This window comes from Lissotriton vulgaris, chromosome 5 (genome assembly GCF_964263255.1).
Source record: "Lissotriton vulgaris chromosome 5, aLisVul1.2, whole genome shotgun sequence".
NCBI classification, from domain to species: Eukaryota; Metazoa; Chordata; class Amphibia; order Caudata; family Salamandridae; genus Lissotriton; species Lissotriton vulgaris.
In genome coordinates, this window is record NC_141693.1 from 1,067,026,898 (window position 1) to 1,067,053,325 (window position 26,428).

The window sequence follows — 26,428 nt, forward strand, 5'->3', positions numbered from 1 at the left end:
TCCAATCCATGGTAAATACCGATTTTCAAATACCGATTTTGAGCCTAAATCGGTATTTCTGTGCTTCCCTACATCTCTATCCGAGTTTTTGCCTGTCCAAATCGGTAATTTACCGATTCGGTAACTGTACCAAATCAGTGGATGGTCCGATTCGGTATATTTACCGATTCGGTAACTCTACCGAATCGGTAAATGGTCCGAATCTGTATATTTACCGATTCGGTATGTTAGCGATTCGTTAATTTACAGATTCGGTGTATTTCCGATTCGGTATTTTACCGAATCGGTATCTTTACCGATTCTGTGAAATTACCGATTCGGACGGATTTCTGGCTCCTACATCCTGATGGCTCGATACCGCTCGGTAACGGCCGAAAATCGGTATTTTCGGCCGTTACCGATCGGTATTGGGCCACCTACATCGGGCCCAGGGTCCCGGGACACTAGGCTGTCCAGTGTGCCATCTGGTGGCACTAAAGGGGCCGCCCTCTTATGAGGGCCCCCTTTGGGGACGTGTCGGTCAGTCTGCATACTGCTGTGTCCCTATTCTGTGAGTGAGTGACGCCCCCATTGTTGTTGTTAAAACATTCCCTACTACTGAAAATATCTATTGCTTGTGGGTGAACCATGGTCAGAACCTTTAGGCCCAACCGAAAAGCAAACACCAATGGCACAATTGGCATCTCTGGACTATTCACGCAACACTGGTAACATATTGAATAAACTACAACTTATATGTCTATCACCCCTTGTGCCAGCCTATCAGCTTGACATGCCGGCAATATGAGAATTAAGAGCATCTGCCATTTTCAGTGGAAGTCTTTGTTTCTCCAGGCATGCAACCACTTTTCAAAAGTTTAAGTGGGGAGAACCCAAACCAAGTGCTCTTGCATGGTGTCTAGGCAGTTGTTTGTCACCCAATCAAATGGCAAAATATTGCCCTGCCATAATTTGTCCACAATATTGACTCTCACAGTATTGTCAGGGCAGGGTCAGCTTTTCTTGACAAGCAAGGAATTCTTTGAAATAGTTCTTTACACAGTGTCAGTAAAAACAATGGCTTTTCAGTCAGTTCCCGAATAAATTGTGCCCGAAAATGTACCACTCTACCCATTTTTTTCAAAAACATCTTGGAAGTGGATGGGGATTTCTTAAAGATAGTCCAGCTTGCTTTCTCCTATGCAATACATACTGACCAAATCTAACGCCCCCCATTTTCAAATTTCACCGGCCGCCAAACGTGAAATGTCAATTTTCCCCGCTCGCCGAACTTTTTCAGCATGAACAGTCTACAAGAGGCCAAACATGCTGCCACTAACTGTTTAAAAAAAATGTCGAGAGCCACACTTCACCTTTGCCATGAATTGAAGCATTTACTAAGTCACGCCTACAAGGACGCCTGACTGACTTCTATGAACTTTTCTGAGCTCCTCAGTGACACAGCAGGTTCTTCAAGACCGGTCAACTCGTGGACGAATCAAGTAAGGGGGCGTGTCTGTGTCTGTTTGAAGATCCGGTGCGTGCAACAGGGGCGACTTCTAGTAATTACAGAGAACAGGCTTGTGAAGATTACGGCGCGGTTTGCAAGATTGCAGCCTCGCATTGCCCAGCAGAGCTCTTCCGGGTTCGCGCTGTGAATGGAAGAAAGCAAGTCTATGCGTCGTGTAACATCGGTCGAACCCCGTTTACTTTATTAACGTGCTCTTCTTTGTAACACGCAGTACAAAGGATAAACCAGGCACAACTGCAACATTTGAGAGGGATGGCGGCGTCTGCAAAAGCTTTGCGTCAAGGTAAAGATATCTTACTGTTAATAATGTCAAGCTAAAACCGTTCATTTTGAAAACCTCAAAAAAGTTCTAATTTTCGTTTGCATTCTCTCGTATAAATAAATGTGTATATTTTCTAATAAACATGCGACACCATAACTCGACTGCTGTTTTAACTATGAATATCATGTAGGGTGTCAATGTATGAGCTATATTTTATGCAATCACGTCATAGATATTTATTAAAGAAGGACATGTTTTTGTGTGTTTAGTATTACACCTCGCAGTTTTCACCTGAAATGTATTGCGGGAAAAAGGGCAAAACATGCAGAATTTGGGGTGCTAAAATCGATTCTGCCTGTTATGCTCCATTTTCAAGGGTTCTTAAATCCTATGTACTTCCTGTGCTAACTACCCCTCCCTGTTTCGCCCAACTTGTAACAAGGGCTTCAGTCTTTGGAGAAGCAAAGTGCCCTGGGTCCGGATACAGGTCTTTGCCCCTCGACAAGTTTGTAAAACGCAGTTATAATTGGGTGTAGTTGATTCAACTCATCCCTAGGACCATATGCCACTGCGCCTTTGCACTAATTCGAGCTTCACCTGTTGTCGATATTTCCGCATTAGGATTCTTAAAACATTTAATGCAGTGCAGTGCTTAATGAGTACAAAATAATAGGCGAATGTTGAGGTTAATGAACACCAAGGTTGTCTAGTTTTGGTTCCACCTTATGCCTCTTTTATCCACCTCTTCTATCCACCTCTTCTTGACATTTTATTTCTCTCTTGTGGTTTATTTTTATTCTCTGCTTTATTTCTTGGACACGGATTTCCTATCTTCCCTGTCCGCCATTTTCCCCTTTTCCACCTTTCTCTGTTTTGGGTCAAAGTCGGATTATTAAAATGAAGTGCCTGTCCCCATAAGAAAATGGTGCAATTTGACCCCATCTGCACCCACAGGTTTAAATTAAGCACTGTGTAGGTCTAACTTGCATGTAGACAAATACCAAATGCTGATTTTTCACAATCCGGATCTGCAAATATTTTGTGCAGAGAAGGCATTTATAAAGGTGAAAAGTGCTCAAGAAGCATGGATATAAATATAACTGTAAAGGCGATGAAGCAGGTGCGTACCTGTATGTCAATGAGCGTGTCGTGGTAATGGGCAAGTAAAATGTAGTAAATGCATATAAAGACCATCATTATGAGTTGGCCAAAATTTGGTGCTGGGATATCATGGGAATGGTGGACCTAGAATTTCTGTCTCCGGCCAGTATTACCACACCAAATTCTGATTACTTAGTTTTCCCCTAAAATTGCAAATACCAGCTTAACCTATTCCAGGAAGAAAATGGATAATATTTTTACCTGCTCTGAGTAGGCTTCTGTCCTGTAGGTTTCAGGCAGGGCAAGGGTGTGCTGTGCTAAAAGCCCTCCACCAGGAGCAGTAATTACAGGTGCATAATCACTGAGCCCAGAATTGTCAGTTTATAATTGTAAGTGGCATAACACCACCTAAAGTTATTAGTCCAAGTGAAAATGTGCACTTGTAATGTGGGTTAAAGTAATACATATTTGAAATGTTTTCCATTCTTACTACGCACCTAATCATATATCCAAATGAAGTAGGTTCAAGAGTGTAGCTCAGATAAATTCCACAGAGGGGCAGCCACACCTGTAATTTAGTCCAGAGTCTTGCATTACTAGCTACTGAAACGGTCTTTGACATGCCGTCCTTCTATGGATGTGAATTATGTGTTTTTTCAGAAATGACAACCCACATAGTTTTCATTTGATGGTGGGTTTAAATCCTCACAGAAATGTTACTCAAATGCCCCAAAATTAAATGCATATTTTATGATCATTCCGAAGACAAATCCTGCTAAATGCTCGTTCCTTGATAGAAATGTGCTGTCTGGTTGGCTAGGGTATGCACCTAACTGAGCCAGGCAAAATCCACCACAGTGGTCAGGGCAAGTAAGTTACACGCCAAAGATAAACTGTGCTCACCCTCTGGTAGCTTTGAGCAAGAGCAGTCAGGCTGATCATCAGAGGCAATCTGTAAAGCATTTGTGCAACACACTGGCACTGAAACACAATGGATCCACCACAGAAAAGACTCTACACAGGATTATGTAAAAATATATGTTATATTGTACATAAAGCGAGACCAAATGACTTGAATCATAAATGCTGTGCATATTATGCAGTCACTTATATAGTACTTGTTATTGTGAACAATGCAAGGCAAAAGCTACATATATCAGTGAATACTTGGGGCATGAAATGCAGCAGATTATGAAAAAGCACATAAATCACCAGATGTTTGCAAGTACTGTAACTTTGCTTAAAAGACAAGAATCACCATGAAACCATACGGCACAGTGCACCTGTTTGCCTATTAATCATTATACAGTGATTTCTATGTCATTATCAATTGTCCCCCAAACCCGGACATTCATGCACAGGTAAAACCTATTCCCCCACAGTGCAGTCATCACAGGAGAAAGGGGGAGGCACACAGTCACACAACCATGCCTGGAGACCTCTTTCAGGCCTCGACATTCAGTGGATTAAATGCAGCTGCCTGCAGCGAAGCTGTCAAAGGGAAGGGCCTGCTGTTTAGGTGTCGCTCTGGCCTCCTCTGACCCATGTGATGGCCTTACAGGTTGAGCTCCCCTTAACAGTGAACTCCTATGGGCAGGGCAGGCTCGATGGTGAGCTGCAGGCTGGGGAGAGCGGTGCTGTCATGGTTTTCTCAAGTGTGTCTCTCTTCGGCAATGAGACTCCCCAGCCGGGAAGAGCCTCGCTGGAAGAATCCTTCAGGGCGTCTGCGATCAAGGAGCAGGCATCGCACTCCTGGGGCCACGCCATGAGGGCCTCCCCAGCGGGGCAAGCAGGGTGGCGTTGTCTCCATGTGATGGCTTGGGGCGTCTCCTCTTCTGAGGCTCCGGTGAAACCATGCCGGCATGTCTTCTCTGGGGATCAGGCCCCACCCAGCGCATTTTGCCAGCGGAGCTCCTCCATGCTACTTATGCCCCTCCCTGGTGTTTCCCTTGCTGCTGTGGGAGCTCTCCCTCGCTGGAGAGGGCAGCACCGGGAAAGGAAGGGTGCACAGGAGATCTACGCTGGTCCCGGGTCAGAGGATGCACATGCTGATTCTTGTGCTGAAAAGAAAGCACGCAACATGCGCTTCCTATATGTCGGGAGCAGCGCTCACAGCGTGCTGCTTCAAAACTTTAGGTGATCAGCCACATGGTGATTGAAAAAATTCTGATGGCTGGACTCATGAGTCCCATGTCCAATGTCTATGTGGTTTAATGTAATTCTTCTAGATACCACAAGAACAGGGGGGGGCAAGCCAACCAGTCCCTGGAAAGCACTGGGACACACAGAGCAAGTAGGCAGGGGCCAGGCCAGCACACAGGGCAGGATGCAAAGTGGCAGTCCTTCCTGCAGCCTAGCAGTCAGCAGACCGACACAGCAAAGCAAACAGTACCAATGGCGATTCCTCCTGGCAGCACAGTAGTCCTCTGGCAATGTACAGCATGCAGAGCCAGCAGCATTTGGTTACATGTCCACGCAGTGTCTTAAAACATGGGATCAGAGCCTATATACTTCTACTCAAACTTGTCTTTGATAAAGGGGTGACTTCAAAGGAACCCTTAGAAGTGAGCAAGAATCCCTTTCAACCCAGCACTGGCTCCAGGCGCTTAGTAGGGGGTAAATCAGTCCTTTGAGGGCAGGACACAACCTATACAAATGTAAAGTGTAAGCAAACTCACCCAGCACAGGAAGACAATCAGTATGCAGATGTAACCCCTGTCACACCCAGCCCTTTCTGTGTTGAGGCTGTCTGGAAAGTATGTACCAAGTGTAGCTGTCACCCAGCACAAGACTTGTATTGGAGTCAGTCTGCAAACCATAAAGTGTCATAAGCAGAGAAATGCCCACTTTCTAAAAGTGGCATTTCTAAAATAGTAAAGTAAAATCCAACTACACCAGTAAGCAGGCTTTATCACCACTGTTCTAAACATACCAAACATGGCAATGCCACTCCTTTCTGACCAGAAATTACCACATAAAATTTATAAGGGAATTCCCAATGCTAGCCTACGAAAGGAGTAGGCCTCGCATTAGTGAAAAATGAAATAGGCTGTTTGTCACTACCAGGACATGCCACATGTCCTATCTTTTACTTACACATCACCCTGCCCATAGGGCTACCTAGGGCCTACTTTAGGGGTGAAATATGTGTAGTCAAAGGAGAGTTTAAGGCTTGGCAAGTAGTTTTAAATGACAAGTCGAACTGGCAGTAAACTATGCACACAGGCCCAGGCGGTGGCAGACCTGAGACAGTTTAGTTTTGGAAGGCTACTTCAGTGAGTGGTACATGTAGTGCTGCAGGCCCACCAGTTCCATTTAATTTACAGGCCCATGGTGTATGGTATACCACTGTACAAGAAACGTATATTAAATTAAATATCCCAAACAGGTGTAAACCAATCATACCATGTATAAAGGAGAAAGCATGTGCACTTTAGCACTAATTACCATTGGTAAAGTGCCCAGAGTCCTAAAGTCAACAAAAAGAAGGTCCGAAAAATAGGCAGAGGAAGGCAAATAATTTAGGGATAACCCTATAGAAAGGGCCAGGTCCAACACTTGGTATTTGTCAAGCTACAAAAATATAAAGTTAAGATTTTACCGATAGTTCCATATTTTCCCGCCCACAGGCAGTGCAGAACACAGAGGATTCTGATGGATTATGAGAAATGTAAAGTGGTTCTGAAAGATGCAGAATTTCTTAACCATGCATGTAATGGTGCAAAAGAAGGGTTTTTCACACCCTTACTCTAACCAATATCAGAAGCACAGATTACCCCCAGTGGAGTAGCGGGGTCCGCTGGGATATACAAAATAACAGCCGATCGAACACAGAAATTAGGCCTGGGAATACCATTAGCGAATTGGAAAGTTTAAAAAGTGTCTCGCATTTGCAAATCGGGGCTGTTTTGAACTGTATAGAAACTGTATGAGTGTTCTTCAAGATATGGGGAAATGCATTAATTTGTGCTTACTGTAGGCAATGTTTGTGGTGATATTGGGGAAATCGACAGTAAAACCTGGGCCTTAAACAGCCAAAAACCACCCAAAACCTGACCTGTCAGATGTGCTATTCTGACAACTGCGAGGTTTCCCTATAGGCCAGTCCTACCCTGCACACATGAAGACATACACTGCTGACTTGTATGCACTGCTGTGCACAGTAACGCTCAGGATTACAAGTGCCTATAGGTGGGAAACAAGCAGGGTACCACTTAGAATTGAACACGCAGACAGGAAGGCTGTATACGCCATGAAAACAGACCGCACTGACCTTTTTCTTATACACATATGTATCGTGTGAAAGGTAGTGCATCCCTTTCAACTTCCTGGCTGTAAGTATGCTGCAGGGGTATACGGTACATGGGGTGTAATATACCACAGATCGGGAGAGCAGAGAAAGAAAGAGGGAGACATGTGGCAGACAAGCAGTAAAGAAAATGATGAGGAGAATGACGACCAGATGGTGGGATCAGAGAAGGGAGGAATCAGAACGTACACTACTAGCAAGTCCCTCACTTGAGGGGTTTACTTTTCTCTCCAACTCCAAAACCATTTAAAAGTTAGATTGACCGCCTTTCCTTGAATCCCAACCAGATAGCAACCAAGAAGCATTATTCAATTGTTTCCCATTTAGAAAAGTAGTTGGCAGCTGTAGCCCTGTGCCACCTTTGCTGCAAACTTTACCAGCTTTCCTCCAACAAGAGAGTAGTGTGACTCTTGCATTTTAATCCACTCTGTGAAGTATTTTGCACCTTTTCGACAGGGTGTAGTACTCTCCTAACCTTGCTGCTTCGAAAGCAGTTGCAGACTGCTGGCGCAGTCACACCTGCAGTTTACACTGTGCATGACCACACAACACACTGTGACCCATCGTGGCTTGCCCTACCCCACCCTGTACCCCACTCTTTCAGACCACACAGTGCCCCAGGTCCTGCGCAGAAGCATGCTTGCCCCATATGTGAACGTGCGAACACTCCGTTTTCCCAGAACTATCATAGCCATGTCATCTTTTCAAGGCGTTGTAATGGGATAAACAAAATAAAACTGGAAAAGGAACCCACATATAGGCAGTGTCGAGCCTCAAATTTTAGAATGATGCCAACCCTTGAATGCAAACCTTCGACACAACCAGTTGCCACTGTAGCAATTGCTCCACACAGTTGTTGTGATACATGGAAACAAGGAGCCGGTTGTAGTGCTGTCGTCTAACCTGAAACAAGATTTTCTATTCTTAGCCCTCTGCACACAACTTCAGAGTGGTTTACTCTCTGCTTTCTGCTGTGAAATATTCTGATGAGTAGCTGAATAAGTTAGTTGGTCGTATTAAACGTTTTGTTTCCAGTGCTTAATTTGTAAAAAATATATATAAATAAATACGTGCCGGAGTACTAGTCGGAGGGCACTGGAACTTGCCACACACATTGCCCTTGCCATGCTGCCACCAATAGTAACAACACAACTAATAACCATCACATTTCTGCAATTCAGACTATTTCAGGCCCTCAAAGCTATAAGAATGGCTTGGGGCAGTTGATGGTCATTTTTATTTGTATTTTGTAATTGCCTGTTGTTGTGGTCCTCTCTAAATTAAGCATTTAGGCTTTCATAAGCACCAGTGTTCAGTTAAGTACCGGTTTAAGCCCTGCTTTTCACCCTCATAAAGACAGATGCAATGGTGCAGGACACCAGTAGCGCAGTTGCTGGTGGTAAAGCAGTGCTGCCGCCCCATCATTTTGTTCTCACTTGCATTTTCCCACCTGACAGAGGCGTTGCACAGTTTCAAGTACACTTATTTGAGAATGGCAAAAAGTTAAGGCTAAGGCGGATTCAGACTTTAGTTGAACTCCAACTGTTTTCTCAGGGATCAAAAGGTCAGGTGTTTTCCCGCCCTTTACCAACAAGTTCGCCTGCCAGGCATTTCTCTAGCACGCTTTCATTCTCACTGTGCACCATCCGCCAGTGCCATAACGTAGGTCCCTGCAGTTTAAAGGGGGAATGCGGGGGCAAACCCATCGCGCCCCTTCAAACCCTCATAGCATTCTTCTGGGGAGTGGTGGACCCTGTCTTTTTGTGTTGCGACACTGGACTCAAGCTGAGCCTCCAAGGGGCTTTTAAATAATGGCCCACTGCCTGTGCACAGTCAGTGCCGAGTATATCAATGTAACTAACTGGTCCTAGATTCAGTCAGTGTACTGTACTGAGAGTGCCCCCTTCTCCCCCGCACGGGGCTAATGTTAGGCCACTGCAGGATGAGAGTTGGCCGAAGGAAGGCTCTGTTCTTATGGCCAGGATTGTAACATGAAGCATTTTCAATTTGCCTTCACTTGTCCACTAACCATTACACATCCGAATGAAACTTTCCTGTAATATACCTTTCAGATCAAACATCCCACCTGCCGGAATGTTTGGGCTGAGGAAAGGATGCATCAAAGTGAACAGAACAAGGGATAGATATCTCAAAAACATTTAAGACCAGGTTTACTATGATTTTGAGTCGGGCGGCATCCCTTTTGTGGTTCAGCACAGACGCAAAATCATTCTTGCATTTACGAAGCCACACAAAGCTACTTTGTGTGGCTTTGTGCGGTTTAGTGAATACAGAGGGATGAAATTCACCACGTAGCAGGCATTATATGGGTGGGCATTATATGGGTGGAACATGTGCATTCTCATGAATTCACCAATGTATTTTGAAGCAAACCCTGATTTATAAAGAATTGGAAACTTGGGTTTGCGCCAAATTGATGAACCTGCCCGACAGATGCATAACCAAGAGAAATATCTTTATTTCTCCTTGTTCTATGTGTGCTGCAGAATGCATTCTACAGCACACATGGAAAGAGGATTATGCCCCATAGGAATATTTTTGTGCAGGGAGGTGCCCCTTTTTGCGCAAAAACCATCCTGACTAATGCAGGTACCCTTGCACCATGGTGTAAGGGTGTCTGCATAGGTGCTAGGCAGCTCACAGTGCACCAACGCTGGGAGAGAGCCGAAGTGTGCAACATCTTAGTTGATATGGCAAATTTCTGCTCTCTTTCGTGCAACACAGTACTGCAACTTGCCTCTCTGCACTACATTGACTTGTTGAATTCTGAATAAATCTGAACTGCCCCAAAGCTTCAAGTTCTTCTGACATCACCATCTTTTTAACGCAAATAAACACATACGCGCACCGACAACTGAACTGCCAACTTCCGAAGTTTTGCCCTGAATCCATGGTCGGGGATATCCAATGTCTGTGTGCCGAATACCAAAGCTACATAGTGTTTTGACCTTATCTACCACCAGATACTCCGTGCCCTTTTATCACACCCTTGCTGGTTCTTTTTCATCCCTGCTTTCTTTCTTTGTCACTGCTCTTCCGCCTTCCTCTTGCTCCTCCTTTCTCACTTTTGTGTTTTTCATTCTCTTGCTCTTGTCAGTCTGAGCAGGGGCGGCTCGTGCGGGTAGGTGTAGTGGGGTGGGGTGGGGGTTGTGAAAGTGACGAACGATGGGATAGGGAATGTTAAATAAATAAATAAAACCACTTACTTCACACTCGCCGCATCGCCAAGTGCAAGGTAAGTGGTTTTATTTAATTATTTATTTTACATTCCCTATCTTGTTGTTTGTCACTTTCATCTCCTGCACAAGCCGCCACTGCAGTGATGAGATAAAAAAAGTGCTGCACCAAAGATTAGTGTAGGTGGGACCCACCGGCTCAAATTAAGCAATGAGGTCACCTATAATTAATTACCTGTTTTCTCACACATTTACGGTTTACCTCCATAGCCACTCTTACTGCAGGCACCTATGTATTGCTGCTGAGGCAGAGGGGGGTGGCATAATCTGCAGGCACCTATGTATTGTTGCTGAGGCAGAGGGGGGTGGCATAATCTGGCTGTCACCTCCCACAGCTCGGTGGAAAAAAGAGCCCCGCGCAAGGCACTGAAAATATACATTTCACTTCGGTAATGGGAGGTGGAGGTCAAGGAAGCAGTAATGCCAGAGAAGCCTAGGCTGGATAATAAGATAGTTTGTTACTTCATGTGGTGCCCTCCTGCCTGTAGCATCCTCTTAATGTAACAAAGTATCATGTGCGCTCTCCCCCCCCCCCCCCCCCCCCCCCCCCAAAAAAAAATACACGTATCAGCGAACAGCAAGAAAGGGAAAGGAAGCGGCTGCCATGTCTTAACTTTCAGTTAGAAAAACGAAGTAATTTTGAAAAAATGCAACGATTGTATGAGCCTGTGATTTGTAAATGAAAGTTCCACCTAACCAGAACTAGTTTGGTGGAACGCAACATGGAAATGCACAAGCAAACTATGACATGTAGTGTTCAGAAAAGGGTTTATTCTCAGGGGGAAACGGCGAACCAAGCGTACTGCAGGAAAGTGTCAGTTTAAAGGGAGCTGTCTGAGCGGCTACATTTTTACATTGTTTGGAAAACAGTATCCAAATGACAACATTCCATGCAGAGGAAATCTACTCCTCGTGCTGGGAGATATGCCCACATTCAGACTAAAACGTAACAGTCACTTGTGCCTTGTCAGCCTTTGACTCCCATTACTGGGCGGTGAATTTGTCTGACGTAATGAGGCAATTACCAGAACTGGCTCCAGTGCTTAATTGGTGTCAGTTCTTGCTGGAGGTCCCCACTGGGGCGAGGCGGGGCTGTTCTTGCACTTGAAGCAACTGCAACATGAAGCAATGAATACAAGGGAAATATAAATAGCACAAATACAACCATTTGCTGAATGAAAAACTCCACTACAACTTAATGCAGCAATATGGTAAAAAGGCACAGGGAACTCGCACCAAAACATAGGGACACGTAAATGAAGTATAAAGTTATGGGTGATTTGGCACGGACCATTACAAACACGGGCCAGAAAGACCGCAACTAAAATGTAGACACACTTAGGGGCCCATTAGGATGTTGGGCGGATTGCCCCCGCCAGGCTGGCGGTAGCCTGGCGTGGGCAATCCGCACGACATCCATACTCGTTTTCCCCCCGCCATATTAGTATGGCGGGGGGGGACCTTGGCGGACGGAAAGACCGTCCGCCGCTTTTCCGCCCCGGTCGCCTTGCGGCCGGTGCGGAAAAGGAATAATATGGTGGCGGTGTCTATTAGACACCGCCAGCCATATTATGATGGTTGTTTACAGGTGCCTTTCCATGGCGGCATGCGGTCTTCACTCTGCGGGCCCCCAGAGTGAAGGTAAGGTGGGGGGTACCTGTGCTAGCCCCCTTCATTTGCATTTACAAAGCGGCAGGCACCGCGCGGTGCCCGCCGCTTTGTAAATGCAAATGCTGAAATGCATTTTTAGCATTGTGGCGGGTGGTGCAGAGAGCACCGCCCGCCACCATGCTAAAAATACAGGATGTGCCCGCCACTGTGGCGGGCACATCCTAATACCCCCCCATGGGACCCTCGCCCTTATGGCGGGCGGTCCCGCATACCGATAGGATGGCGGGCGGACAAAGTCCACCCGTCATCCTAATGACCCCCTTAGACTGAAAACGGGGTAAAAAGCTTAAAAATGAATGTAATGTGATCTTGTGTAATGTGTCTTGTGCTCACCTACACTTAACCCAACAATGCATAGTCACTGTCACTGCCCGGCTCCTCGTCGCATGTTAGTTTCACTCATGGTGGCAGTACACGGCTGGCTCAGGGGGGTCTGCTTCGGCTGAGTGAGACTCCCTCCAGCTCTCCTCCGCAAATGTCAACCACTCTGGTAGTGGTACTGTCCAGGGCTGTGCTGTGTCAGTCATAGGCACAACTAGAGCCAAATTTAAGGGGGGGGGGAGGTGGGAAGTCTACTCAAAATTTCAGGGCAGGCTGATTCTTCCAGCAATATGCAGAATGGAGATGCAGCAGGGGCTCTAAGAAGGGGTGAAAACAAAACCAAGCCTCGTCAGCAAGTAAATGGTCTTTTAAAGTCCTGTGAAGTACTCTGTCTGTGCAGTGCCCGGGAAGCTGTCTCACCCGGGCTGACACATACGACGGGGTGGGGGATGGGCCTGAAGCCCTTCGAGCCCAATGGGCGTTGCGCACCTGGGGGCCCATTGGGATGTCCAGCGGATTGCCCCCGCCAGGCTGGCGGTGGCTACCGGCAGCTTTGCGGGGGCAATCCGCCCGACATCCGCATTCGAATTCCGCTGCCATATTAGTAGACCGTCCGCCGCTTTCCGCCCCGGTCGCCTTGCGGCCGGGGCGGAAAAGGATTAATATGGTGGCAGTGTCTATTAGACACCGCCAGCCATATTACAATGGGCTATGTGAGATGCCTTTCCGTGGCGGCGATGCCACCACAGAATGGCATGCGGTCTTCACTCTGGGGGCCCCCTGTGGGCCTCCAGAGTGAAGGAGAGGTGGGGGCTGTACAGGGGGGGGTACCTGTGGTACCCCCCTTCATTTGCATAAACAAAGCTGAAGGCACCACGCGGTGCCTGCCGCTTTGTTCATGCAAATGCATTAATGCATTTATAGCATTGTGGCGGGCGGTGCAGAGAGCACCACCCGCCACAATGCTATAAATGCAGGATGTGCCCGCCACTGTGGCGGGCACATCCTAATACCCCCCACGGGACCCCCGTCCTTATGGCGGGCGGTCCCGAATTCCGACAGGATGGCGGATAGACAAAGTCCGCCCGCCATCCTAATGAGCCCCCTGGTGTCAGTGCTCACTGTTGATAGCGAGCACCGATTGACTGTTAAGAAGCATGGAGGATGGGCCCAGTTGTGACATGCAGCGGTAGCTTGGGTCAAGAGGAGAGGACTCAAGTGACTTACACGGTAGGCAGACAAAATATCGAGTTTTAAATATCGACATACAATAATGTCTATGTTTAGATTTCAAAGGGACATAATATAGAAGGTAAGTTATATCAATATGTTTAATATCGATGTTAGTAATATCGATGTTAGTTATTGATTTTTGTATGATTTATATGTATATTATGTATTTATTATGTATTTAATTTGTAATTATGTAATTTAAGTACATTTTGTATTTTAGTACCGTAGCGGGTTCTGGGTTTATAGGGGAATAGGGTGGGAAGTAATTTAATGATAGGAAATTAATTATTAGGAAATATAAATTAATTTTAATTAATTTGTAATTCATTCTTATTAATTGTTAATTAAGTAATACATTTTATTTGTTCATTATGTTCTGTAGCGGGTTATGGGTTTATTGGGGAATAGGGTGGGAAGTAATTTAATTATACTAAATTAATTATTAATTTTTAGGAATGATACATTTTAATAAATTGGTTTTTATTTTTTATTAATTGGTAACTAATTGATTAATTGACAATTATGTTTAGCGGTTTATGGATTTATAGGGGAATAGGGTGGGACGTTATTGAAATGTAATTAAGTAATTTATTTTAATTCATTGTTTTGTTAATTATATTAATTATTAATTTGTAATTTATTGTTATTTATTTTTACTTAATTATTTGTCAATCATGCTTTTAATAAATATATATTGGCATTTGTAAATAGTTTATATTTATTTAATAATTAATTTTTGTATTTGAAATTATTAATTTATTTATAAGTATATTATTTTTACCTTCTACGCTCTCCAATACTTTCCCTACTGTTGTACTCTCTGGAGTTGGAATAGTAATTTTTACCCCTACGCTATCCAACAATTTCCCTTTTGTTGCACTCTCGGGAGTGGGATTAGTAATTTTTACCCCTACGTTATCCAACACTTTCCCTACTGTTGCATCTCTGGAGTGGGAATAGTAATGTTTACCCCTACGCTATCCAACACTTTCCCTTTTGTTGCACTCTCGGGAGTGGGAATAGTAATTTTTACTCCTACACTATCCAACACTTTCCCTACTGTTGCACTCTCTGGAGTGGGAATAGTAATTGTTACCCCTACTCTATCCAACATTTACTTACTCTTTTTTTTAATTTGTTTTACATTTTTATACATTTTTATTTGTATTATGTTGTGTGTACATTTATTTGTAATTTATAATATTTTTATTTATAAGTTATTAACATTATTTTTAAAAGTTAGTATCGAGGAAGTATATACTATGTATTATTTTTTACATTAAATGATGTATTTATTAATTTTAAATATTACTAGCAGCCCGCCCCAGCGTTGCCCGGGGCAGAAGGGGACTGGGGGCAGCATTTCAGGCTTGCGTGCACTCCCGCCCCGGCCCCCGCCCGCCACAACATTGTCTGTGTTCCAGACAATGTCGTGGCGGGCGGGGGCCGGGGCGGGAGTGCACGCAAGCCTGAAATGCTGCCCCCAGACCCTGAGCCTTACCGCAGTTGTTCCAGGCCAACCTCCCGCACCGGCTCCCTCCCGTCTCGTGTCCCAGAGCCTTACCTGAGCCGCCGCTCCTCACTTCACCGCCGCTCCTCCTCGTCATCACGTACGTTGCGGCCAGCGCTACGTCGTGGCCGTCAGCGTCGCGGCCGGCGCTACTTTCAATGCACTACTTTTTTTAAAAAGTTATATTTTCAAATTTACGTTTTTTTTTTTTATTTTCTATAGCCTATGTCCATCTGCACACCCTGAGGATTACAACAATGCATTGGGTGTGTGGATTGGCACTGTGGTTCCCGAGTTTACCTTGCCGAAAGGTTTGTGTTCTCTCTTTATTATAGATAACATATTTTTAACTATGTTTATTACATTTATAAGTATTTTATATATGACATATTTTTTTAATAATAAAAACTGTTTTTTATAACTATATTTTTGACATTGATATTTTTTTTCCTATATTTTTGTACTTCCCTTGTTAGAGATAGCATGTCGATATTTTGTAGGTAGATATTTTTGTAATCGATATTTTGTCAGATTCATTTACACGGCTGCATTCTTACTTTGTTGCACTGGACTAAAGTGACAGGACAGGTAGGCTGCTGAGGTACATTGCACCGCGGCGGCCGCTGGTCCCATTGACTAAAGATAGTGGTGCGCAGCAGCAGGAGAGGAAAGTCCTGGTGCACGCGGACGCCATGTTCTTCCTCCTCCCTCGGAGTGGCAGATATGCTGACCTTCTGACAGGTGGCAGCTGGTGTGTCACAGAGAGGGAGATCTATTTACTAGGTGAAGTGAACCTACTCTGTAGGGTCAATAGCAGTTGGACGACGGTCCAGACGGTCTTGGAATCCTTACGCTGCCGGGCCCGGCCTAGTCACCCGGATCACTGCGGTTAAACTATGCTAGCTCAAGCAGGCCTGGCTCACTTTATACTTTTACCGCGCCTACCCGTGTGCATCACTTTCGGCTGTTGCGATTGGCTGCAAGCCTGCCATGTAACCTGGATCATCATTGGGCAACTGATCATCATATTAAGTGACTCTTGCGCATGACAGGTGATGGGTGAAACACTGTAGCCTAAGCAAGCCAAGCTCCGAGCGAGCTCAGCCAGCCCCCAAACTTAGCTTACTGGCAAAAAAGCAGCACGGACGTGCGTTGTAAACTATGAGCTTTGCTTATACTGTGATGTAAATTACCAGCGGTCCAGCACTTGCTGGGGAAGCGCTTTAAATGCTTCACAATGCCTTTCAGTGCAGTGATGCAGACCATTCAATCAATCAAATCATGTGTTTGTTAAGCGCTACTACTCACCCATGAGGGTCTCAAGGCGCTGGGGGAGGGGGGCTTCGCCGGTTCCAGTCCATCAAGGAGGGGGTCTGTCAAAGAGCAGGTTTTTATGTTTCTTGTGAAGATGGGGAGATGTTGTCCGTCTGAGGTGAAGAGGGAGGGCGTTCCAGGCTCTGGCCGCGAGGAAGGAGAAGGAGCGGCTGCCTGATCTGGTCTTTCTGGTGTAGGGCACCACAGCGTAGGAGAGCTGGGCTGATCGTAGGGTCCTTTGGGGTGCGTGGAATTTGAGTCGGCTGTTCAGGTATTCTGGTCTGGTGTCGTGGAGGGCCTTGTGAGCATGGATGAGCATCTTAAAGGTGACTCTAGCTTCGTTGGGGAGCCAGTGAAGTGTGCGCAGGTGTTGGGAGATGTGGCAGTGTCTTGGCAGGTTGAGGACCAGTCTTGCAGCGGCGTTCTGGATGTTCTGTAGCTTGTGTATGAGGTTTTTATTTATTCCTGCGTAGAGTGCTTTGCTGTAGTGGAGTCCGCTGGTGACCAGGGCATGAGTGAAGGTCTTGCATAGGAGACGGAGGGTGTGAAAGCAGGAGAACGAGACGTGTTGATCTGGCGGTCCATTTGGGTTTGGAGTCCAGGATGATTCCCAGGTTGCGTGTGTGGCTGTGGGGATGGGCGGACTTACGAGGGTGGGGCGGGGGGTATGGTACCAGGTGTCGTTCCAGGCATCAGGGTGTGGGCCCATGATGAATACTTCTTTTTTGTTGGTGTTTAGTTGAAGGCAGCTGTTTTTCATCCATTTTGCAACGGCTTCCACGCCTTCTCGAAAATTGCAAAGCTCCACAAGTGGTGGAGTGCGTTAGATAAATGCAGTTCACTGTGATTTTCAGTGCCGGGTGTTTGTCCACACTTTGGAATCACCATGCACAGTGCAGACTGGCACTGCTTACTTTATGTCGCTCGATTTTTTACTCTAGTGGCAGCTTTCTCAATGCGGATGCATGGTTTCTCAATGAGAGCATATCCTGCCACTTGAAATGAGAAACCCGAATGCTCGGATTGAGAAATCCCGCTGGGAGGTTGATTTTCCATGCTTGCACTTGCCAACTTAACGTTGTCGATCGCAAACGAGAAAAAATCTCGCAGTGAATTGGATTTTCCTTGCTGGTGTTTGCCAAATTGTCATTGACGAGCATGAGCTAGGGAAAAAACTTGGAACTCCTGAGTTTTTCAGAACTTCGCAAGCTCTGCGTAATGCAGAGTTCGGAAAAAAAGTCAGTGAGCGGAGTTCTCCATCCAGACTTAGTTATTTCATGTATTCACACAAACACATGAAGGGAATCGCCTGCTGCCTCTCTCCTCAATGCTGCCTCTCTCTCCTCAATGCTGCCTCTCTCTCCTCAATGCTGCCTCTCTCTCCTCAATGCTGCCTCTCTCTCCTCAATGCTGCCTCTCTCTCCTCAATGCTGCCTCTCTCTCCTCAATGCTGCCTCTCTCTCCTCAATGCTGCCTCTCTCTCCTCAATGCTGCCTCTCTCTCCTCAATGCTGCCTCTCTCTCCTCAATGCTGCCTCTCTCTCCTCAATGCTGCCTCTCTTCTCAATGCTGCCTCTCTTCTCAATGCTGCCATCTCTAATCCCAGACAGAAGAGCGGTGTGGTGCTGTCCCATTGGGAGATTTTAAGAGTGGCGACCAGGTTAGCTTGAGCACACCTGCAATGAAACTCAAGCTGACTGGCACCAGTTCTCATCCTGATATCTGCAATCATCCCTGCAGTGTCATATCACTGCAACAGCAGTGCACCAACTTCGACCCTAATCCTTTGATACTGACTGTGGCACCTGGGCCTCACCTCACTGTTGCATTATAGGCAGGCTCACTTGAGTTCCCAAGTCCAAGACTGGTTATTGGTAAGAAAACAGCCTTTGTCACCTTGCTACTTCTCTTCTACCACAATTGTTTGTAAGTATGTATGTATATGGTATTTCTATACTCGTATTCAGCATAACACTGACTTTTCACACCTCCTGCAAAGTCTGGGCTGCATGCCACATCCCGAACAGTCCTCTACCTCTTTTGTACAGTTCTTGATAATCTGCCCTCGTGATAGCCCAGACCTTATCATTATATCACTTCCAATATAGGTGACCTATTTCTCCTCCTCCTCCCCCACCTTCTTTTGTCTGTACCCCTGGTGTCTAATTAGACTCCTGTTGTCTAATTAGACCTCACCTCAGTTGATTGTGGACTGATTTTGCAACATGCAGTCGGAGTCTCGCTCGACCTGCCGCTGATGTAACTACCAACCTTCAGTGTGTTTGAGCCTGTCTCTCCTTCCTTTTTATCCTGCGCCTCACCTCATTCCCCAGGATGCTGCTCCCTGCATGCCGCAATCTGTATCTGCTGCAGTGATTTTCTCACGCTGTGGTTGGCATCGCTAGCTGGCCAGTGCTGTAGGCACTTCAGACCAAGATTATTCCGGTAATGGGACATGCAACTGGCCTGATGTCTTGGTGGCAGAAGCCTGTAAGGCCTTCAGTGTGCTGTATACAATATGTCATATTATTGACAGGCGTGATTTGTGGAAGCGCCGCTGGCTACTGGATGGTGGGCTTGTCATCATAGGAGGCAAAGAGTGACTACTGCACAATTGACTTATATGAGCTGGTGCTGCTTACATTTGCTTAGAGTTTTGTTTTATGGATCCAGCTCCTAGATTCTACTTTGGAGGGGGGCCATTTAAATACTTTTGGCACACCAAGCTATTCCCTTGCTGAATAATCAGCAGAACCAGTGCTGCACTCTGTTAGGGTGGGGTGTTCGCTGTAACAGTTTGGCATAGTACCCGAGCAGCTCCGCTCGCCTCTTACCTCACTGACTGAACCACAGAGAGTGTAGCTGCAAAAGAAGTAAACTCCTGTTGGATCCCTGGTCAACTGGGAAGAGTGGTTTGTGCTGCACCACGTGGTACCATGGATCAATTTTTTGGTGGTAACCAAGGAATTTTTTCAGACTTTAAAGGATCGCTTAGAAGTTCTTCAGTAGTTGGTACATGTTTGCTTCTTTTTTGTCGTTCTGTGGATTAATGTATCAAGTAATGCCTGTGGGCAGTAGCAGTATTAGCATTGATAGGGTGGCACTGGTTGTTATATAGGAAGTGGTGAGTTGAGTCTCATCAGCATCACAAATTCATAAAGTCCTAAAGTTGAGAACTAAGTATATGCTGAGAGGAGAGAATATCCCTGATCCTATGAGGAAACGGCCAAAGAGAATCGCTACAAAAAGGAAAACCCTAACTACCTGAGAAATGTTATATCCTGGAAACCTCTGTTGAAGGGGAAACTGTGGCCCATGTGCCCTTGAATACTTCCCAATATGATCGTGAACATAATATCTTTGTGGTCCTTCAGGACTCTCCCATAGACAAGTATCTTGCCCCACTTGACCCATACCAGTAGCTAACTCTGCTCCAATAATGAAAAGTAAGATTAAGAATGTGGAACAATGTAAAACCAGGGGCCCTGGTGGTGGTGGTACTTCTGTCTTTTCTTCAGCAAGAGAGCATGGAGACCTTCTGGCACCTCGACTTTCCTCTTCTCCCAGAGTGTGGCCTTACCGCACACCTGTAGCACTCCTATATTTTGTTCTCTGCTGTGGAGCCAGTAGGATCCTTAGATCCCAAGCTATGGCAGACAATCAAGGTTCCTCTGTGAACCTGGTTTACCTAGAAGACCATCTTACCGCAAACAAATCCAATCTTTGTTTTTAAATATCAAGACTTATGGGCACCTGGGACCTCTGTTAGATGTTTTCTTACTCTTGCTGAACATTTTTGAAGGTATTTAGAATCAGTGGTGTTAAAAAATGACAAGTCTAAAAAAACCTACAGGACTGCTCCTTATTTGGCCCTGTTGAGATTTTGACGACCAGTGACAGAGTAAGATCTTGTACGATTCCCTAGGCCAATGGTTGGAAACATTGAACCAGCCTCTGATATCTATATTTCTAAAGTCCTCATGCTAGTAAAAAACAAAAACAAAAAAAGGTGGGGGTTATGTATTTTACAAATAAACGTCCTTTATCTAGGAGACCAAACCGAAAAAAAGCCAAAAAGTTCAACACAGTAGGGGTGAAACGATTACTATGAGTTCCAAATTAGAAGCTCAACTGAAGTCGGTTGACCCCTTAAAAAAATGAAACCACCCTAAGCAGCAAAATGTTGATAACCCCAAGGAACAATAATGTAGAAGGAACTAGAGAGTGGCTCTTGTGGTTTGCAAACACTTGATAGCCTAACAATGAATGCTAATGGGTGTTCTGCCTCTGGGTTTTGTTACATCCCAGCTTCCCTTAGCTTTACTTGCAGAACCAGGGACAAAGGCTGGTTAAATGCAATTATCAACATAATGCCAAGGAAAGTAGGGTTAAACCCAAGATATGGCCTCGAAAGATGGTTAGGCTGAGGGATAGAGCAAAAGCACTAGATTAATCTCTAGGTATATAATTGCATACTTCAAGCGTAGTGGAAGTAGGAGGAAGATGAAGCCATCAAATAAATCCAAGTAACTGGAGTCCTTTACATTGTACTCCTTCCTCAATGACATTGATTCTAGTGACTTACAGCAAATAGTATTTATGTGGACAGAAATATCTAAAGTCAAACTGTCCCCCCCCCCCCCCCCCTAATAAGAGTATTGTCATAGCAGCCGGAAAAGGGTCAGTCAGCTCCTCAAGGAATTAGGCTAGTGCCCCTTCTGAAGTCAGACATCGGCATTCAAGTCATTTTTTAAACTTTACACGGGGTTGGCATCAAGACAAATAATTGTCCCCATGGGTGGGCGAGGTAGTAATCGGAAACGTAGGGTTGCAGAGCAGGATGTAGAAAATCTGCACATGGATGTTGCGGTGAGAGATAGCTAATGAGATGAATGTCTGAATAAGGAGGGTGCCATACGGTTAGAACTTAATGGTCTATGCTATCTTGGTTAGGATATGTCCCTCCCTGAGAATCTTTCCTTAGTGATTTGGAACATTCATGGGTTAAAACATCTGTTACATCTGGAAGTGTTAGAAAAATTGTTGGAGGAGAATAATGTTTCCTGTTTTCAGAAAACTTGGCACTGGGGGATAAAATAAAAGTACTGTTGCAGGGATGCCATTAAACCAAATACGGTGTTGCTATGCCGAAATCAGAACTTCGAGTGTCTTATATGGCTGATATACAACAGGTACTGCAGTGGGAATGTATGTATGGAACAAGTTATCTCCATTCACTGACGGAAAGGTTACCCAAGAGTAGAATACCTCAAAATGGTAATCCGGGTCAGCACCAACCACAAAAAGATGTGTAATACCTGCGTCAGGCACTCCATATGCAGCCAAATGACGACAGAGTGGTGCATGACTAGGCGCAGCAATATCGATATCAGCCATAAGGACAAAGAAAATTAAAACTGTTTTGCGAGGCAGCACATAAGGCTCAGCAATTCAATATAAGAATATGAACCATTCTTAAAATCTCAAGCTGTAATGAACCTATATTTATTTATTTATATTCTTATAAAGCGCCAGACTAGACCCCCGAAGGGGTATCTCCGCGCTATTGCTGCAAACCGAGAAAGTTCTGATTAAATTGCATGTCCAAACTAAAGGTGGAAGGCTACAGGGCATTATTTGCTGGGGAACAGATAGGTTTTTAGAATTTTTCGGAAAGTCAGGTGACTAGAGAGAGATCTTAATTCCGAGGGCAAAGAATTCCAGAGTATTGGTCCGGCATGGGCTAGTGCCCGGCCGCCTTGTCTGGTCTTTTTTACTCTGGGTACTTGCAGTAACTGCTGATGACTAGAGCGCAAAAGGCGCCCTGGAATGTAGGGCTGGAAGATTTTGGTCATGTATTTTGGGCCCTCCCCTGTCATACTCTTATGGATAGTACAGAGCGTTTTAAACTGGACTCGTTTCTTCACTGGAAGCCAGTGGAGTCCTCAGCAGGGGACAGGAGGGTGTCCTTGGAGGGGCATTCAGGATAATCCTTGCAGCTGTATTTTGGATTACCAGCAGTTTGTTGAGTTGCTCCTCGTTGGCTCCAAGGAGCAAACTGTTGCAGTAATCAACCCTGCTGATGACAAGAGCCTGTACAAGCGTCTTTCTGTGATGGTCAGGTATGTAGGGGAAGACACGTCTTAGCATACCAATAGCCCGAAAGCAGTTTCCAGCAACTTGATTGACATGGGCTTTAAAGGTAAGTTGCTGATCAAAAAGCACTCCCAAGTTCCTGACTGTACTCTTTGGAATGGGGACAGGGCCCAGCTCTAAGGGCCACCAGTCAGATGCCCAGTGTGTCGCCGCTTGCCCAAAACACATGACCTCCATCTTCCCTACATTACACTGCAGACAGTTAGATGACATCCACTCTGCAATGGCTCTCATGCCATCTGCAAAAGATCTTTTTATTGCAGGTGTAAGGGTTTTGAAGGGAAAAAGGAGTTGGGTGTCGTCGGCATACGACACTGGGGTGAAGCCGAAAGATCTTGCTAAGTTGGCTAAGGGGGCCACATACACATTGAAAAGTGTAGGACTCAGGCACGAGCCTTGTGGCACTCCCTTGTTGAGCTCCCTAAGAGTGGATTTATGGGAGCCCAGCCTAACTTCTTGATAGCGACCAGTCAGAAAGCTCTTCATCCATGCCAGAGCCTCTCCCTCTACACCCACCTCGCCTAGGCGGTTGAGGAGCACCGTGTGAGACACTGTATCAAAAGCGGCGGAAAGGTCCAACAGCACCAGAATCATTGAGCTGCCATCATCCAGTGCCATTTTGATGTTGTTGGTCACCGTCTGAAGGGCTGATTATGTGCTGTGGTTTGGCCTGAACCCTGATTGTGAATAGTCCAGGCCGTCCGTCGCCTCAAGATGTTGAGAGAGATAGGTGTTCACGTGCCTCTCCGTAACCTTGCCCAGGTAAGGTAGGAGGGAGATAGGTCGTAAATTGGAGAGGTCTGTCCATGGGGAGGATGCCTTTTTTCTAATCGGGTTCACCACCGCCTTTTTCCAGTCTGCTGGAACCTGACCTTTTGTTAGTGAGATGTTAACCAGGTCTAATATGGGATGTCCTAGGAGGGAAATCATGGGGCCGATCATCTTGGCAGGGATGAGGTCACTTGGCGACCCTGATTTAATTTGGCTGCAAAGGGAGAGGAGCTCAGTGTTAGTGATTGGTGGAAAGGATGTCAAGAGTATTTTATTGTTATTGTTTGTTACCAGGGTCGGAGGATGACCATTGGTAGTTTTATTTATAGTGCTGTTGGCTGCTACTATTTTTTCATAGATGTTGTTTATTTTATCCTCAAAAAATGTCGATACTTCATCGCATAGGTCTTGCGAGAAGTCCTCTGAGCTCTCGCATGCGGTCGGTTTAATAAAGTTCTGCAGGATATTAAAAAGCTCCTTAGAGCAATTGCCTGCTTGTGATAACTGTAACGTTATGTGCTGTTTTCTGGCAAGTTTAATATTCTTGTAGTACTTTGATTGAGCGTCTAAAAAAACAGCTCTACTACTCTCAGTTTTCCTTTTTCTCCAGGCTTTCTCAGCTCGCCTACAGTTTTGCTTTTCTGCTCTCAATTCATGGGTATACCAGCTATCTTGTTTGGACACAGGATACTGTTTATGTTTTTTTAAGGGGGCTACAATGTCAATGGCTTGCTTTATAGAAATGTTAAGTTTAGCTAGAGCCGTATCGGCTGTGTCTATTGCCAAAATTTCTGGATCTTTCCAGAATTCCTGGATTTTATTGACAGTGACTTTGTGCCATTGTCGTCGCCAGATGGGGGGAAGAGAGACACTCTTCGCAGTACTTGATGGGGTTACTAATAAAAATTCTAACATTGAGTGGTCTGTCCATGACCTTTCTTTTGCTGGAGAGCAGATGACTTTGGCACAATTAGAGAAAAGTAAATCCAGCATATGTCCTCCTCTATGAGTGGGACCTTGGTTTTGTAATTCAAGACCTAGGTTAGAAAGGTCAGTAATCAGGTCAGTGGATTCAGAAAGTGTGGGTAAGTCCACATGTATATTAAAATCACCCAAAAGAAGAAAATCTTCTTTGGATTTAATGTGAGGGGCTAAAATTTCCTGCAGAGTAAGTGCAAATTTAGGGTTAGGTCCTGGAGGTCGGTAGACCAGAGCACCTTTCCAGGTGATGTGGTTGGTAAGTGTAAGCTTAAAAATCATTGTTTCTAGCTGTGAGTGCATATGTTGTTCACTAATAGTCACTTTTATGCAATCTTTATGTATAATAGCAAGACCCCCTCCAGTTTTAATGTCTCTGTCTAGGTGTGTGATTTTATACCCAGAGGGAATCCCCATTGCGATGGCAGTGACTGTGTGGGGTTTCAGCCATGTTTCAACAAGAAAACAAATGTCAGGCTGCATATTATGAATTAGGTCCCAGACCTCATGTTGATGTTTGGGTAAAGATCGCATATTTAGTAAAAAGCTCTTAAGGCCCGGTGCGGGGGGTTTAGGGTCTGAGGGAGGAATGTCAATTTTTGAAAGACGCCGACATTGCAGACAGGAGAAAGCTCCCTATAATACATCAATATAGGTAGGGTATGCCGTCACAACTGTTTCCCGGAAACAGGAGTGAGGGTATTGTGGACAAGCACACGCACTACTAAAGTGTCTTGAATATAAGTACCAGACCAAATGATAGGGGTGCCGTGTTGCATGTATTCTGCTCATACACAAAACTATGCGCAGGAAACCAGGACGTAAGTGTATTGTGGTGTACCAAAAAATCACCTCCGTGACTAGCGCCCCAATCCTGCTAGCAAAAGTGTCTCATTCTGTCTCCTTACTACAGCGAAGCCATCAATGATTAGACAACCTAGAACATGCGACTTAGTAAACTCTCAGGAATAGTGGGAAACAAGAACACTCTTTCTTTCTAACATTCATACTAGTCCACAATGTGAGTAATCGGAGACACTGTATACTTTAAAATGTTTATTTTAACTAACGTACTCTGAGATGCAGTACATGAGCCAATACTAGTAGAAAAATGCATAAGAGTAATACAATCAGCATTGTTACAATTCCATAAAACACAAAATGGGAAATCATATTATGACAGTGGAAACAGGACTATAGAGCCTTTACAACCCTCCCCGTGCTGTGAGCTAGTTTATTATAATTACAGAAGACCTCTAGGCTTTGTCAGGGGTACCCCATACCTCCAAGATCAGATGCAATGAATCGCATCCCAGGACAATCGCAGCTCTTCTTAGTTGGAAAGATTTTCTCCAAGTGCCTTCTCATGCATGTAGTGCCATCTTAAAAAGCACCCGCGTTTCAGCTGGGCAGCTGTGCCTCATGTTATGTCTATGTGCGTGGGACTGACCAACATGAATCAACAGCATACATTGTTATTCGACCTTGAACAAGCAATGATTTATTGATGTTTTGTAAATTGGTGCACCTCAGTGTCGGCTCCTCCGGTAAGGCGGAGGAGCATCACCCCAATGTTTTGAACTATAGAAATGATAACTTGATGTTATTATTTAATTTTGTTGTGCTGCGGTAGCTTTGCAGTGTGTGGCGGGAATGCTCTGATGACAGAGGTAGTTTGGCTAGCCGTCTTGGGTCGGCCAAACATTCATGCACACTTTGCATGTTCTCCACCCAGGCTGTATTCCAATCTCTGTGAAGAACATGCCCAGGGTCCTACTGCCTGATTGAGCGCTGAACCACAGCGCTCGGCATAATCACAGCATTGTTATTGGCTCAGGGGAGACTGGGTGTGCTTCCCGTTCCAGCCGGAGGGACGACGGAGGAGAGATGCGGCGAGGAGGTAATTTTGTTTTCTTTTTTCACCACCCCTGATCTGCCACTGGTGCACCTACGGTTAATTTCAGAGATATAGGTACAGGAAGTATGGTGTTGGAAGAGGGTTGGGTTTATCACTTAACAGCAGTGTATGCAGGGAT

At 45.3% G+C, this 26,428-nt stretch overlaps 1 protein-coding gene across 1 annotated transcript in view; it reads left to right on the plus strand.

Moving 5' to 3' along the window:
• The first annotated feature begins 1,320 nt into the window (after positions 1 to 1,320).
• The window catches only part of LOC147712021 (glutathione S-transferase omega-1-like), a 93,699-nt gene continuing 68,591 nt past the window's right edge, over positions 1,321 to 26,428 (plus strand). The window contains exon 1 of the mRNA XM_086922753.1: positions 1,321 to 1,793. Within this exon, the coding sequence (XP_086778879.1) occupies positions 1,763 to 1,793 (31 nt within the window). The 5' untranslated portion in view covers positions 1,321 to 1,762. The remainder of the gene's footprint in view (positions 1,794 to 26,428) is intronic.